This window comes from Podarcis bocagei (assembly GCF_964188305.1).
Source record: "Podarcis bocagei genome assembly, chromosome: 7".
Lineage (NCBI taxonomy): Eukaryota > Metazoa > Chordata > Lepidosauria > Squamata > Lacertidae > Podarcis > Podarcis bocagei.
In genome coordinates this window covers 26180367-26196094 of record NC_138132.1, presented here as the reverse complement: position 1 = coordinate 26196094, position 15728 = coordinate 26180367, and the positions used below count along the sequence as shown (strand labels likewise).

General features: G+C 43.1%; 1 protein-coding gene across 2 annotated transcripts in view; it reads left to right on the top strand.

The window, feature by feature from the left end:
- WASF2 (WASP family member 2) overlaps nucleotides 1-15728 on the top strand; it is a 47619-nt gene that overhangs the window by 12636 nt on the left and 19255 nt on the right. For both annotated transcript variants that reach the window (XM_081202735.1, XM_081202736.1), the window contains exon 2: nucleotides 12570-12723. In XM_081202735.1, the coding sequence (XP_081058861.1) occupies nucleotides 12594-12723 (130 nt within the window). In that variant the 5' untranslated portion in view covers nucleotides 12570-12593. The remainder of the gene's footprint in view (nucleotides 1-12569; nucleotides 12724-15728) is intronic.

The following is a 15728-nucleotide window of genomic DNA, read 5'->3' as shown; positions in this document are numbered from 1 at the left end:
ACTGATGAGACCGGAAGGCGCCCCAAGATTTTTAACCTGGTTATTTTGTGAAGTTTTATCCTGATTCCCGTAACTTCTGTTTCTTAAACTGAATTTTATCCTGAGGAAGTAAAACATGAGTTTGAAGTATAGATTGCTAACAAAAAAAATATGTGTTCAGAGCTCAACTCCTTTTCTGTCTTGGTACCATTTGTATACAGGCATTCCTGGAATCCACGTATGTGCATTAGTCTGCCCCACCCAGTTATGCCTTCCCCCAGTTTCATCCCCTTTCTACCTTCTTCAGGGTTACACGTCAGTTGGACACAGGCAAAATCTTTGCCGCCTGTATTCTTATTTGAAATGCTTGAGACAGTTTTGTTTTTTTAAAAAAAGTTGATTTCGTTTCCAAAAAATTATCTGTAAAAACATTTTAAGAAGATAAAATTGACTGCCATAAATTTTGTAATGTCAAAGGTTGACTTAATAATATGAATGCAGCCATGATTAATTTAAGATATTAAATCTATTCAGGCAAGAATGCGTGTACATATTGTAATGACTTCCTTTTCGTACAATTAAAGTAATTGGATTATATTTAATGAGCTATTTACATTTAATAATTAAGAAAAGACTTATCTTTCCAGTATTCCCTAAGTGCAACAAACGGAAGGGTGGGGGCATTCAGTACTGGGATATAATTAACAAGCCATAAGTTGAAACTGAAAGAGCTGCTGAGCTGCTGTGGAAAAGACTGCTTTATTCCTGTAATTTAGAATTGCTATTGAAAGAGCAGTGCATAATTTAGAATCTGCATTAAGGGAAAGAGAGCTGACTGCTTCTAGGGACTTTCTGGTATGATACAATTTTGGGCACACATCCTGGAGAATGCCAACAGATAACCATTCCTAGCTAGATACAATGTGAGAGGAAGGAAATGTCTGTAAAGGGAAGATAAATTTTCTGCTTTTTCTGTAGGGAAGCAACCCTCTCTTTTGTGGTCTGGCTCTAGCACATGTAAATTTTAAGAGAGGAAAAGATGCAGGGTATTTCCCAGGTGAAGAATGCAGTATGCCAGCCATGAGCAAATGAGAGTGAACTATCCTTAGATGTAGATAGGTAGCCGTGTTGGTCTGCCATAGTCAAAATAAAAAAATTCCTTCCAGTAGCACCTTAAAGACCAACTAAGTTAGTTCTTGGTATGAGCTTTCGTGTGCATGCACACTTCTTCAGATAGTACTTCTTCCTTAGATGTACTTTGATACTGGAGTAACCCCTTTTGTAAATAGGTGCGTAAAGGTTCTGTCTACACTAGAGCTGGGCGATATATTGATATATTGTCCCAAACCGGGTTGAAGGCTGTATTGTGATACTGGTTTCATAATTTTTGACCTGGTAATAGATTGCGAATCGTGATGTGTGCTTGTGTGTGCTATGCAAAAATCACAGTCCGGGAAAAACCATGACGCCAGCCAATGCCTCTACATAGCTCCATCCTTATTTCAGACATCAAGATATATTGGTATATCACAATGTTTAGCTGGTGATGAAAAAACAGGTAGCGCCCAGCCTACTGTTTGCCTCTACATAGTTCCACCCATATTTCAGACATTGTAATATATCAGTAAATTATGATGCTTAACTGCTATATGTATCACCCAGCCCTAGTCTACGCAGACACAAACACACATAGAGAGACGCGTGTATGCTAATAATTTGTGGAATGTCCTTGGGCGTGGAAGAAGAAACTAAGCAGTTTACAAATGCTTTCTTGTCTGGTCACCTCAAGGTGTTTATTTGTCACAGGCAAATGATGATTTACAAGTTTTCTTAATCTCTTTGCAACTGCTGCTGGGATACTGAAAAGCATAGGAGGATTTTAAGGATGTGCTGCCTATGGTTCACCAGTTGTTTGTAGCTGCCCTCACCCATGTCATTGGAGTAGAGGTCATCTATAGTGGAGGAGGCTTGAAGTGTTCCCCCGCCCCTTCACCTGGGAAAGTTCATGGCTTAGTTTATTGCTGACCAGCCTAGAATCCTTTGCACATCTTCTCAACGATAAGCCATGTTGGTAAGTAGCCATGGAGTAATTGTTGCATCAATAACAGTTTGAATTCCCTGCTTGAATTTTTGGTGCTGTGGAATATGCTAGTGATGCAGTTTTCACAAATTAGGTGAGCAGCTGAAACACACTGTAGAACAAGGAGTGTGGAACCCTTTTCAGCCCAAGGGCCACATTTCCTAATGTGGATCTTCTGGAGGCTTCATGTTGTTGGTGGGCAGGACTAGAGGTGGAAGTGTGTGGAGCAGTGGATGTCTCTCTTGCCTTTGTACCACAGGCTACATTCCAGCCATACAAAAGTCAGAGGTTTCTGTACACATCATGCCTCACCATCATCCATCCAAACAGTCAAGTAACATTATCACATGGATCAATTTTATCCAGCCAAAACCTATTAAGAAGGGCATGGAGCAGGCCCAGTGAGGGGTGTGGTCTGCCATTGCCTAGGACAGTGTTTCCCAACCACTGTTCCGTGGCACACTAGTGTGCCGCGAGATGTTGCCTGGTGTGCCGCGAGATGTTGCCTGGAGGGAGGCGGGCGAGTCGGGCAGCGAGAGGCAGGGCGGCGGCGGCGAGGAGAGGCCGCCCAGCGCGGGGCTCTCGCCGTCTGCCTGCCTGGCTGCCTGCGAGCTCGGCGGGCAGCGCCTCCGTCCGCAGCGCCCGCCTCGCGGCCATCATTCCCTGCCAAAGCTCACCCAGCCAAGCCGCGCTCTCCTTCCTGCCTCGCTTTGCTGCCTCCTCCCCCCCCACCCCCAAAGCTTGGAGGTTCCCCGGCAAGGGGGAGGGAAAAAAATTGAAACTTACACTTTCGTGCGTCCCTCCTGGCGTGACGCTGCGCGCTGACGTCACGGGGCTGTAATGGTGGTGTGCCTCGAGATTTTTTTCATCAAACATGTGTGCCTTTGCCCAAAAAAAGGTTGGGAAACACTGGTCTAGGACACCTTCCAAGGACCAGATGGAGAGGCCTGGAGGTTTGCATTCAGTCCCCGGGCCTGAGCTTTCTTTCTCTTCTGTAATATATTTGCCAACTAGTTGGACCGGCATTAGGCCATACAAAGTGGCTTCAGTCTGTAGAATTGAATCAAAATCTCTCACTAATAACCTAGGGGGTAAACTAGGTTTCCTATTTGAGGTTGCACCTCAGAATCCGGTCGCAATCACTGCACAACCAAAGGAGTCATAGATCACGCATGTAAACAGCCCCCAACTGCATTGTTTCACCTATTTGCAGAAAGTGTATGTGCCTATGTGACCCACAAGAGCAAGACTAGTCTGCTACTCACAGAGTATTGTTACTAGCTTTGGGCAAGCGACTTACGGGCTTAGAGGTGGTGTAGGGCTAAGAAGAATCCTACAGCTTATATTGCCAAATCACCAACTTCTCTGTTTGGTTGTCTCCCTCTCCTGCCTATAATGAACTCACTGGCTGGTGATAGTGGTGATCTTTATTGGTCTTTATTATTGCAAATTAGAAATAAGTGAATTGGTATAGTTTGATTTTCTCATTAGTAAGACATTTGCTTCGGTTAGACTGGGGCATGCTGTATTTGCGAAACATGACCAGAAAACAGATAGACTCATTTTTAAAAAGCTGGTTAAAGAACATAAATAGCACTTTTGAGATGCAGAAGGTGCTGAAGGCATGTTCTCCTCACTGCTGTTTATTAGTGACAGTTGAAACATGCTGCACATGTGCACACTGCACCTTTTTATGTCCGAAAGATACCTGCTCTTAGAGCAGCTCTGTTAATTTATGGGCTTCAGTTAATATTTACCATCCACAGAAATGTGTGTGCTAAAATGTCAGAATGGTGGGATGAGTGACCCTTCCCAGAACACGTTCCTGGAGTCAAACTGGCATTGTGGCTTTGCAAAACATGAATCTGAGAATGAATAACCATTCTGTCATTCTTCATTTTAATGTGCATGCTTTTTTGAAACTTACTGATATCCAAACATAACACATAAAGTAACAGTTAATCAACCCTTGACCAAGTCAGTCATTAGCTTGTTGACTTAAATTCCTGTGATACCCAGCTTACCGTGATAGGATTTTTTCCATTGGAAGGAAATATTAGTTTTAATCTAGTCCACGCTACTCACTCACTATAAATTATATAACCATTTATACAGTATGGGAAAGCTTTTGCCCCTTATCATTTCCCTTATCTATCATTTATTGCATACAGTTCTAATATTGAAGGTGCATAATGCCTTGGATGCTTGGAATTGCTGAAACCAACTTCCATGCTTGTAGCTCTCTGTAGCAGGGGTTGTATTGTTTTTTGTAGAAAAACAAGCTGCAAGAATGAACATTCTGGAGTCATGCCATATTAAAGGGGCACGGGAGTGTGCCTTTAGTACATTGTAAGCCTCAAAATTATACAGCTTATAAAAATGGCACCTGTTGAACTAATAACTTGAAAATTGGGATATATGAGCTACCTGATGGAGTCTACCAATGTGCCAAATGTTGACCTGATCCATGTTTCCTAGCACTGTTGTGATTGATGGTGCCAAAAAATAATTGTTAAAGCAAGTTTAAAGAGGCAACAACAAAAAGTGCAACTTTGCATAGTGAAGATGATTTGCATGCAGAAATGGGTTGTTTAATCATTTACATTTCAATGCATTTGTTGGCCAGTTACTCTCCTCACTCCCAAAGGCTCCCTCAGAATTTACATAAAGTATAAAGTTAGACAGTTGAGCTCACTGATCTTAGCCCCACACATTCCCCCCCCCCCCCGTTGCAAGACGATGTTGGAAACGGACAGTTTAAATAAAGAAGAGCTGTTCTGAATGAAGATCTTCAGCTCCTCGAGAGAGGGAGGAACATCCAGCTCTTCCAAGACAAGCAGAGTCTGGATGCTGTCAATTGCTGTGTCAAAGGCCATGTTTTCCCATGAGTACAGTTATCGGTAGTGCTCTGCCCATCATTTCATCTGCTTGCTGCAGTCTGTGATGGTCTCTCCAGACAAAGTTTTCAGCGGTGAAGTTTTTCCAACTGTTGTTCCAAAGGCTTTCTTCATGCCTTTGGACATTTTACCCTACAGGTACTAGAAATCTTGTCAGTTGGATGAACATTGGTTACTGCAGTTACCCAATTTTAATTGGTAACCTAGTATTTGAGGAATTAAACCTTTGTCTAGATATTTTCATTTGTGTATTACCGTATTTTTCGCCCCATAGGGCACACCGGCCCATAGGACGCACCTAGGTTTTTTTTGGGGGGGGAAATAAAGGGAAAATTATTTCCCTCCCAGGCGCAGGGCTGGGCTTCCCTCGACCCCAGCCCCCAGAACAGGCTGCTATCCGCAAGCCTAGGGAGCCCAGGTTTCAGGATGCAGGCAGCTCTCCGCAAGCCTTGGGAGAGCTGTGCGACTTCGTGCCGGGCTCCCACAGCTTGCGGATAGCTTCCTGAAGCGTGGAGAGCGAGAGGGGTCGGTGTGTACCGACCCCTCTCACTCTCCAGGCTTCAGCGAAAGCCTGCATTCGCCCCATAGGACGCACACACATTTCCCCTTCATTTTTGGAGGGGAAAAAGTGCGTCCTGTAGGGCGAAAAATACGGTAGTTTGCAGTGATTAGCACACACACACGTAAACTGACCAATTTTTGTTCAGGCAAGCATTTTTGTGAATCTCTTAAACAGATTAATATTGTCAATTTGTGGGTACCATTATGAGGAATAGCCTAGGATTTTCTTAGTGCTGCATTTAAGCCGATTGAGCTGTGAGACTTTTACTCTGCTCTGGGTTCCTCATGAGGAAAGAAATAAAACCTGTTATGAGTGTATAGTGAGGACCACACACAAACTAACTTCCTTATGATTAGGAAATGTGAGAGGTCAGAGTTTTTGTTTTTTTATTTGTGATGAATATCCAGGCCTCTTAGGGTTGTTGGGAGAAGAGGATCCTGTTCAAATCACTATAGCTGCCCTTTCCTACCAATTATTATTTGGCTGCTGGCTATAGCAGGGCAGCTATAGCCAGCAATGACAGATGAACCCATGATATTTGTGAAAGAATAAGTGCTCATTACAGGGAGAGAATAAGCACTCATTACAGTCGGAAAGCAATAGCATGTGGCATCACGTGGTAGTTGCTTCATAATTATCGCTCTAGTGCCGATTGCTGAGGCACCTCCCTTAGGTTGCCCTGTAATTCTAGTGCCCTGGATTTACAGCATCCTTTTCTGTGAATATTGCTCTGGGCCCTCAGCTGAACTTTTTGCTGAACATCCTTTTTATTTTTTTGGTCTCTGCATGTATTTCCAGTGTTATTTTTATTATTTTTTCCCTGGCCTTTTGGAGTTTCACAAAGCCAGACTTTCTGGCTTTTTCAAGGAGGAACTGCTACTGCTGAGAGACGCTTAAAGCTAGTTGTCTTTTTAGATGTTGGAAGGAACAGTTGGCCTGTGTTGGCAGAATGAAACAGGACTTCTAGCTCTGTGGCCTGATGAGAATTTCAGATTTGATGATCCTCTTTCACCCTTGCTTCCAAACCTTCTGGTGTGTCTATTCTCAAAAGCTATCCCTGAGGTTCTGCTTGGTTTTGCTGTTTGGGTTTGTAGGGTGTGTGTGTGTTTGTGGGGGGGATAATTTGCAACTACAGGCATCCCATTTACACGTGATCGACTTGAGTGTGACCGCGTATATGCGTGGAGCCAGGAAATAATGAAAGAATTCAATTCAAATCAGGAAATGGCATGAGAGAGCTGGAGAGTCTTTGTGGCTCAAGAGGAGACTCTCCCCGAAGCCAGAAGAGGACATCAGTGAGGGTGGAGGAAGCCCTGAAGAAACCAGAGGAGCAGTGAGGCTTTGTTTACACTGTTCAACCCCCCTGTCTAACAGCTTGTATACGAGGTAGCGCAGCAGCAGCTGCTCTCCGATGTGTTCTCCAGCCTCCTGCCGGCCCCAAAGCTTCAATTCTAGTTTTGGATTTTTGGATACAGAATTTTTGGCATGGCAAAAAAGAAAAAAAAAGAAAAAGAAAAGAAAAGTGGCAGAGAGGGCATTTAAAAGGTGTTTGGGAGGTGCTCCCTACTTTACATGATTTCACTCATGTGCGTAGGGCCCTGCAATGTAACCCCCCATGTAAGTGGGGGGAGGTCTCATCTGTAGAAATGCTCCAGGGCTTGGGTTCAGGGTCAGGTATCTGAGTTATTACAAAAGTGCTCAGTTCCTAAAAATGCCAGACCTTTAAGGGGATGGCTTGCTGCTAGCAGACAGCTATTGTGGCTGTGCTAGTTTAAAGATGTTTCACACAGATGGTGTTTAGTAAAAGGTAATCTCTCACAGTAAAGAAGAAGTGAAATTGGTAAAGTCCATGTGTGGTTCCTCCCCACCCTTTTCTGTCTTCACTCTCACCTTTAAGTATCAGTGCTAAAGCAGGCTCCCAATTTCCTCTGGATTACTTGAAGTGGTTCTTACGGTTGTGTTGGGGAGGGTGGGGCATATGTTGGCTTCCTTCCTTTCTGTATTCACAGATAGCTTTTAAACAAAAAATAACCCACCCACCCCCACAGTTTGGTGCCAAAAGATTGCTGCCATGCGGTATCTTTTCTGGAAGGGCATTTGTGATCTTTGGCACTGCGACTGTGTTGGTCTGCTTACTTTAGGGCAGTTGTTCTCTAACTTTTTTCTCTGGGTCACACTTTCAGAATAATTTTTTTAATTGACAGAAATGCAATGGAAAACAAAAAGAAGCACCTCCTAGCAGTGCTTGTTTTGTAACATAGAACACAACTACAGCTCCATGTGGGCAAAATATTTCTGCATTGCTTGGAATTTGAGTAGATGAGCCTTAGAGTCCCTTCCAACTCTGCAATTCTGTGATTCTGTAAAACTTTATAACAGGCATAGGCAAACTTGGCCATCCAGATGTTTTGGGACTACAGTTCCCATCATCCCTGACCACTGGTCCTGTTAGCTAAGGATGATGGGAGTTGTAGTCCCAAAACACCTGGAGGGCCGGGTTTGCCTATGCCTCCTTTATAATATGGTCATGGGGTAGCCCGAAAGTAAAAAACAATGCAGCTGCATAAGAACATGAATCATTCTCAAAATACAATATTGATTGTCCTTGAATCTTCCCGCCACAATTGCTATTCTCTCCTGCCACACCCTTTGAGAACTACTGGTTTTGGGACACATTACCTGGGTACATGCTTATGTGTTTGGTGTTATGCAAGAGTAGCTTCTTCAGCTCATTGTGGTAAGTTTGTCTGTATCATGTTTTGAGAGTGCTACCACAATCTTTATGAGAACCTATTTGGTAACCACGTTCTATTAAAATGTTAATGCTTGCATATGTATTATTATTGTTTTTATATGGGGTTTAATGTTTTTTATATTCTAGGTTGCTTTGGGGCACTGTCCTGTGTATGAAAAAAGGTTAATAAATATAAATAGATAAATAAGCAATATATTTAGCTGTACTTAGCATGTGGTTGCTAGTGCACTTTATGCAAGTGGGAGACTTCTGTCTCTGACATAGCTGCTGTTCAGTGCTAGAAATAGCCAGTCTTGTATCTGGACCTTTTGGACCACAGCTCAGCCATTTCTGTTTTTTGAAGCTTAAAATAACCACAACCCCACAGGATTTTGTCAGCATTATGATTGCCACAAGTCAGGAAGGCTGCTATTGTTGGATTTCTGGTCAAGATACATAACACAGGCAGAGTTCCTCCACCCTCATATTTTGAGGTTACAAAGTCAAATGTTGGGAGGGTGCCCACAGACACTCAACAGTCCAGGTGGCTCTCTTCTTTACTATTGCCATGGAAGTCGGGCCTTTTCAGTGTGCCTCCAAGGTATGGAAGCAAGTGACTAATCTTGGAGTGCTTTTACATTGTCTTCTACAATTTCACAGAACAAACCTGAGGTAAACTTTCAGAGAGCAAAACTTGTGAAGCAAAGATTTCTTCTCTTTAGTTCTGTTTCTGGTGGATGATCTGTCTCCCTGCCCCCTTGTTTTGCTCTGTTGCTTGTGCTTGCACTTTTATTTCCTCTTCCTTTCTTTTTTTAAATTTTTAAATCCATTACAATCCACTCCTTCCCGTTTTCCTTTTTACATTTGTCTTCCTTCTCACATTCTTACTTATGTATTTCTGATATGCCAAACTTGATTCTTAGGCTGATTCTTGAGTGTTCCATTCCTACCTCCTGTGATGGTGCAGCGTGTATTTCAAAGAATCAGAGAATTGAAAGGGACAGTGAAGGTCATAGAGTCTAGCCCCTTGTTTTTCCCAATGTGGGGCTCAAATGCATGACCCTGAGATGAAGAGTCTCATGCTCATGTGTTGCAGGAGTGACTAGATATCCCAGTGTGAGTGTGTGTTCATCGGTCTGGCACAGATTCTGGGGGAAGGGATGTTCTGAAAGTTATCCTACTCCATATCCCCACTCCACCACATCTGCTGTTAAATTTGATAAAATACATGGGCTTGTACCATGCCCATATTTTTCCCCAGTAGGGCAATTTAGGATGGAAAATGGGCAGGAAGGAAAGCACCCCTTCCTCTAGAACTGCTATTCTGACCTAATTTACAGGCCTAACAGCTGTGTATTAAAATGTTGCAAAAGGGTGGGGACTTTATGGGGATTTGAGTCCTTCCAGAAGATGGGTTTTTTGGGGGGGGTTAGGCTTTGTGTTATGATTATGGGCAAAGAGTACTATTGGAAAACTCATGGACTTTAGAATATGTGGTTTTAATTCTTTAATAATCTTCCAGGTGGTGCATTTGCATGTGGTGTTTATGAATTGCATCACCATTAAACTGCTTAAATCAGTATATGAGATTTTAAAACCTTAATAAACATCAGTCAAACAATAATCAAATGTTATCACAGTAGATTCCAAATCACAATAAAAATGTAGAACAAAAAGGGTATCCCTTAAGGTGGAACAGGTATTTTTAAATTAGGCCTGCCACTTGATTAAATTTTAGTTGATGATGCATCCACCTTCTTACCAACTGATTAAATATATATGATAACAACAGCAATTGAGGTGACCTTTTCAGATTCTAAGTATGGTGTGAATTTTCATTTCTAGTAGGAAAGGCCCTCTTTAGCAGCACAGAACATTAAATACCGCGTGTAGAAGTCTGTTTCCACCTGTGTGTGTTCATTTCTAATGTTTGTTATGTGGAAGTTGGCATGTTGTATCTTTGCTTTTCCACTGCAGTCCTGAATTCAGTGATAATTTGGTGTGGGTGAATTTTCCTTGTATTTGGAACATTAACATTGTGGTCACATGGGATGCAGCTTGGGGTGATGTCATATATCCACCTAAACAATCACCAGTGCTTCTGAGTGACTTGAAACTGTTAGTATGCAGTATTCTGTAGTTGTCCTTGGCAGAACTGACATGAAGAAATCTGTTGCTCTGGGAGTGCCTTTGTACTTTACATAGCTAATCACATGTGGTCTTCCAGACTTTTCCTTTGGACCTCTGCAAGTTATGCTGTCTACTGCAGTGTTTGGAATCACTCCATTGTATGACATTGTGTATTGTCCTCCCACCCCCACCCCCCAATACTGCAGCCAATGATGTGAGGGAAAACTCACAACATGATGATTGGCAAGTGATTCTCTAGGGATGCTATTTGCAGCATTTTGTGTAGTTCCGCTTTTCAACAGGAATAGAAAACTATTCTAATTGTAGTAATAAAAAGTCTGATGCTGCCCTTATGAAGAGTTAGAGTCAGATTCAGGTTTAGCCAAGACAGTGGTTGACTTTGAGCAAATTTTCTTTAGCCTCAGTTTTCCACCTCCGAAATAGGTTAAAGAGCTGTGCTGCACACAAAAATGGATGGAAGACTTCAGTCATATACAAAGTATACCAACTTTTCTGGCTATGAAAAATAGAAGTCTGTCCTTTTTATCATTTGTTGTGATTGTGCATACAGCAAGCTGGCTGACCTCTGCAGTATCCAAGCATAGGAAGACCCATTAAAAGGTGAATGTATTCCTGTCAAGTTTTGCTGGCGCTTCTTGGCTCACACTGTTAATTTCTTGAGATTTTTTTTAACCTCATGTTACATATAAAACCTTGGATGCTGTTCTGTGCCCTCCAGATCTTGAACTCCTCTGCAGTGGCAGGTCAGATTTGGAAATTCAGATTTTTGACTTGGGAGGTAATTAGCAAAAGCTAATATCGGCTTCAGTCCCTTAACGCACTGATAGAAAAGCATCCAGGAATGACTCCTGGACCTCAGAGATAAGCTGCCAGCTGCCACAGAGACTATAAAAGGGTGGTTCAAAGTCAAGCACAAACAGCTGACTTTTAAAAATGATTCTTGGTTTGTTGCTGTTGGTGACAGGAAGTCATGTTCCCCAAGCTGTCAGCTTCCTGCTTTTATTTTTTCCCTTCCATCCACAGCCGATCAGAGTCTTTGTCATAAGACAGCTGTCTCCTCCGGTGGAGCTGTTCACCATCTGACCTAGGAAGGGGTCCACCCTTTTCCTTCAAAGAAATGAGCAAATGAATTTCAGTGTACTCTAGTTGGATATCTTTTTAATGCTTGTTTTTGTTCTCCACTAGAGCTTAAATTTCTCAGAGAAATACTCTCTTGAGGATGAATGACTTAGGCATATAGGCACTACAAATGGACTTTATATTTGCTAGAAACATGATTGTGTTTTTTGTAATTAAGTGGAAAGGAGATAGTGATGATCAGAATATTCTTATTGGGATGTGTGTATTTGATATTTTTATACTGGAATGCTGTAAAATGGGGGGGGGGGTGCTTTATTCAAGTGCCAGGTTAGCATAACTGCAGATTCTTTGATAGTATAACTTCTGGGAGAGCAGATCAGCACGATTCCCTGTCAAACCCTTTCAAACTTGTACTTTAATTCCTAGAGCTGCAGTCTTCGTTTGTCAAGCTATCAGCTGCTGTATGCCTTTCTAAAACTACTAGTGTGCATGTATCTCTAAAACCATAGCTGCTTTAGTGGGAGAACCTTCCAACACAAGGGACTTGGTGTGTGGGTGTGTGATGCAGACCTCAGACTGAGAAGCATTTGTTAGCAAGCTTCCTGGTCTGTTAAAAGTGCTTCCTGTTTTGTCCTGAGAGCCCAACTTGTCTGGTGTGATGGAAAATGTTTAACCCTTTCCCAACTGGACTTGGGTTGGTGTTTGTTCTCCACACCCCTCCTGTTAGCCTTTAATGGTTTTGGCTAAATGTTTTGGAGCAGTATTGGAGCAGTATTTGAAAGAAGTCGGCTAGATAGATTTGAGCACATGGTTTGTGGGACAGATCACAGCAGCCCAGAGTGGGAAGCACCTTACAGTGGCTGGCCCCAGCTTCTCTGTAGCAAGCCTTAAAACTGCGGGGTTTTTTATTTTAAAAGCCTAGTTCTGACAGGTGTGTGTGTGTATGTAGGGGGGGTGGAGATGAAAGCAGTGATTTAGATAAAGCTGATTTCTGAGCAGGGAAACGAATGTTGTGCTGCTGGTGATGCCAGCATCTGTGGCTGAGTAATCCTTTTCCTGTTTGCGGGATTTTTTTCCTCTTTTCAGAACGCCGCCTGAAGCTGGTCCACCATGCCATTAGTAACAAGGAACATCGAGCCAAGGCACCTGTGCCGTCAGACATTGCCTAGTGTTCGGAATGAGCTGGAATGCGTGACCAACATCACCCTGGCAAATGTCATTCGACAGCTGGGCAGCCTGAGTGAGTACCATGGCCAGCCTGCCTGCTGCCCTCAGGAGCTGCTAGGCTCTTGATTCAGCTGCCTTCTCTCTCTTCTTGTGTTCCTATTTCTCCCCCATCTGTCTTCCATGGGTAGTGCTAAAAGATCTTCCTATGAAACCTCCTTGAACCTTCTCTCTCCTCCTTGAATTTCTCCCTCCTCTGCTCAGCCAGTCTGTGTTGGAGAGGGATGAGCAAGGGATGACTGCAGCTGAAGCACAGCTGGAAGGAATACAAGACAGGCAGCCTCCATACAGAAGCGGTGGGCTAAGAACCTTCAATATGTTGAGCACATTATCAAGTGTCCCTCTCATTTGTTTTCAGTATTTAGTGTGCTAGCATTCCTTTTTATCCGATTCCTGTCATGATGCAGATGCAGCTACTTACTGATTTGAAGATTATGCATGTACCACATTGTATACTGAAATTCCCTCATGGAGACTATGAACCGTCACTCTATTTGGTTTTTTCATGCTGTTTATTTCTGTGGATGATGAATATGTTTTGGCTTTTATTTAGCTGGCTTTGTAAAAGGGCAGGATTACTACATGGGCAAAGGTTTAAAAAGAGAGAAATCGGCCACTTGGGTCTTTGTTACTCTTTAAAAATCATGATGGGATTGGAGTTGCATTAACTCTATTTCTCTAGACTTTTGACTTTCTAAAATGCTTGCAAAGGGGTCCTCATATACTCTGTGAGGTAGATACTCATTAGAGAGTGCCTGTATAAAGCTATGTAGGGTTAAGGTTGAATAGCTGTGTGAATTGATTTAAATAAAGTTGTTTTTTAATGCACATATTTCCTGAACAAGCGTACCTGGTTGCAATTAAACAATTAAAACAACTGATTTGCAACTTTTAGAGATTTTTACAAGCAAAGAGCAAAATCAAAAGCCTTTTGGTCATGAAGATGTAGGTCTTTTGTTTGGTTTTCTCCATGTACATGCAAGGATACTAAGCATGAACAAAATGGATCACATATGAGTAAACATCCATAAAATCAGCCTTTAAGTATCCAGATCTTTGTAGAAGCAAGGGCTAATACAATATGTATGCGGATGAGCTAGAATCCTCCTCTTGTTAGGTGTCATCTGAGCCTGCTTGTATCTGGGCTGCTGCTTTTTTCCTTTCCAGCATAAGAGAGACTGTTCAAGGAGGCAGGTTTGTGGGCTGCATACCACTTTCTTTTATGTGGTTCCTTGTGGAGTTGCAAAACGTAGTGCGTCTGTTTCAACTGGGCCAGCATACCATGGCTGGAAAGCAATAGAGCAAGCCCTCAACGTACGCAGGGGTTACATTCCAGGGCTTGTGTCTAAAGCCAAAATCATGTATAGACAAAACACATTAGGTGCAATGGCAGGTGGGATTAATAAGAAGGTTATTGAAATGCTGGAATGCGTGAGGAGGAGAGCGACCAAGGTGCTAAATGGTCTGGAAGCCAAGCCTTATGAGGAACAGTTTAGCTTGGAAAAGAGGAGACTAAGAGGAGGTAGCCATCTTAAAATAACTATAGTGCTGTCACATGGAAGATGGAGCAAGCTTGTTTTCTCCTTCTCTAGAGGCTAGGACTCAAACCAATGATTCAAGTTATAAAAAAGGAGATTGTGACTAAACACCAAGAAGAACTTTCTGACAGTAAGAGCTGTTTCACAGTGCAACGGACGCCCTCTTGAGGTTGTGGGCTCTTCTTCACTGGAGGTTTTTAAGCAGAGGTTGGGTGGCCATCTGTCATGGATGCTCTAGTTGATTCCTGCATTGCAGGGGGTTGGACTAGATGACCTTTGGGTCACTTCCAACTGTACAATTCTGTGATTGCCAAAGTCTTTTATCCTGGATGCCTGCCCCTCCTTCCCCTTTTAATTTTTTTGCCAAGCATGTGAAGCTGAATGCACACAAGTTAAATGTGAGTAAGTTGCAGGCTGCATCCATAAAAGGGATGGCCTAGGAAGTTGGCAGACTCAGAAATCCCATCTCTGCTTCCCCAGGGATAGGCCAGTTCCCTTGGGTGCACAAGCACCATGAGAAAATAAAATGTGTGTCAAATTCATTAGCAGGTGTTGCCATTTATCAAGGGTATGTGTGCTAAAATCAGTGGAATGGCCGAAGTCTGCACCAGAATAAAGCACAGTTCCCACAGTACAGGGTTTCAAAAGAGCCATCAGATAATACTGTTTGATAAAGTGTATATAGCAGTGCAGCTTTACTAGATGCACATGCATAGACTCAAACTGTATATCAGTTGCACCGATAACTTAACGTGCAAATGCATAATACAATATCAATGCGCTTTCCTCTCTTTTCATGGTGAAACAGCTTGAATGTAAGTGTGGCTATCCAACACTATAAATGGACTGGTTCAGTTCCATGAGAGTGGGAATAAATGCCCCTTCAAACAGGTATGGGCACAACATAGCTCTGTGGTTGAACACATGGCATTTAGAAAGTCCCAGGTTCAATCACTGGCATCTCAATTTCAAGTGATCAGGTGTTGGGTGGTGGGAGATATTTGCCTGAAGCATTAAATTGCTGCTGCTAATACATAGCACAGGGCTAGAATTTATTTTGACTTTATGTAAGGCAGCTGTATCTTCATATATACACTGAAACTGATTCCCTTGACAGAAGTCTAGTTGCAGTGCAGGCAACCCTTTTTGTGTGAGGGAATATACAGTGGTACCCCGCAAGACGAACGCCTCGCGAGACGAAAAACTCGCAAAACGAAAGGTTTTTTCGTTTTCGAGTTGCCTCGCAAGACGAATTTCCCTATGGGCTTGCTTCGCAAAACGAAGCTTGCTCCGGGGACAGCGGGTCTTCTCTTTTGAAGCAAGGGGCGGCGGGGAGAAGCGATCTTCTCCCCGCAGCCCCAGGTCCGGGGACAGCGGGAAGCGCTTCCCGCTGCCCCCGGACCTCTTTTGAAGCAAGGGGCTGCGGGGAGATCGCTTCTCCCGGTGCTCCGAAGCGGGGCGGGGGGGGAGGCAACACCTGCCC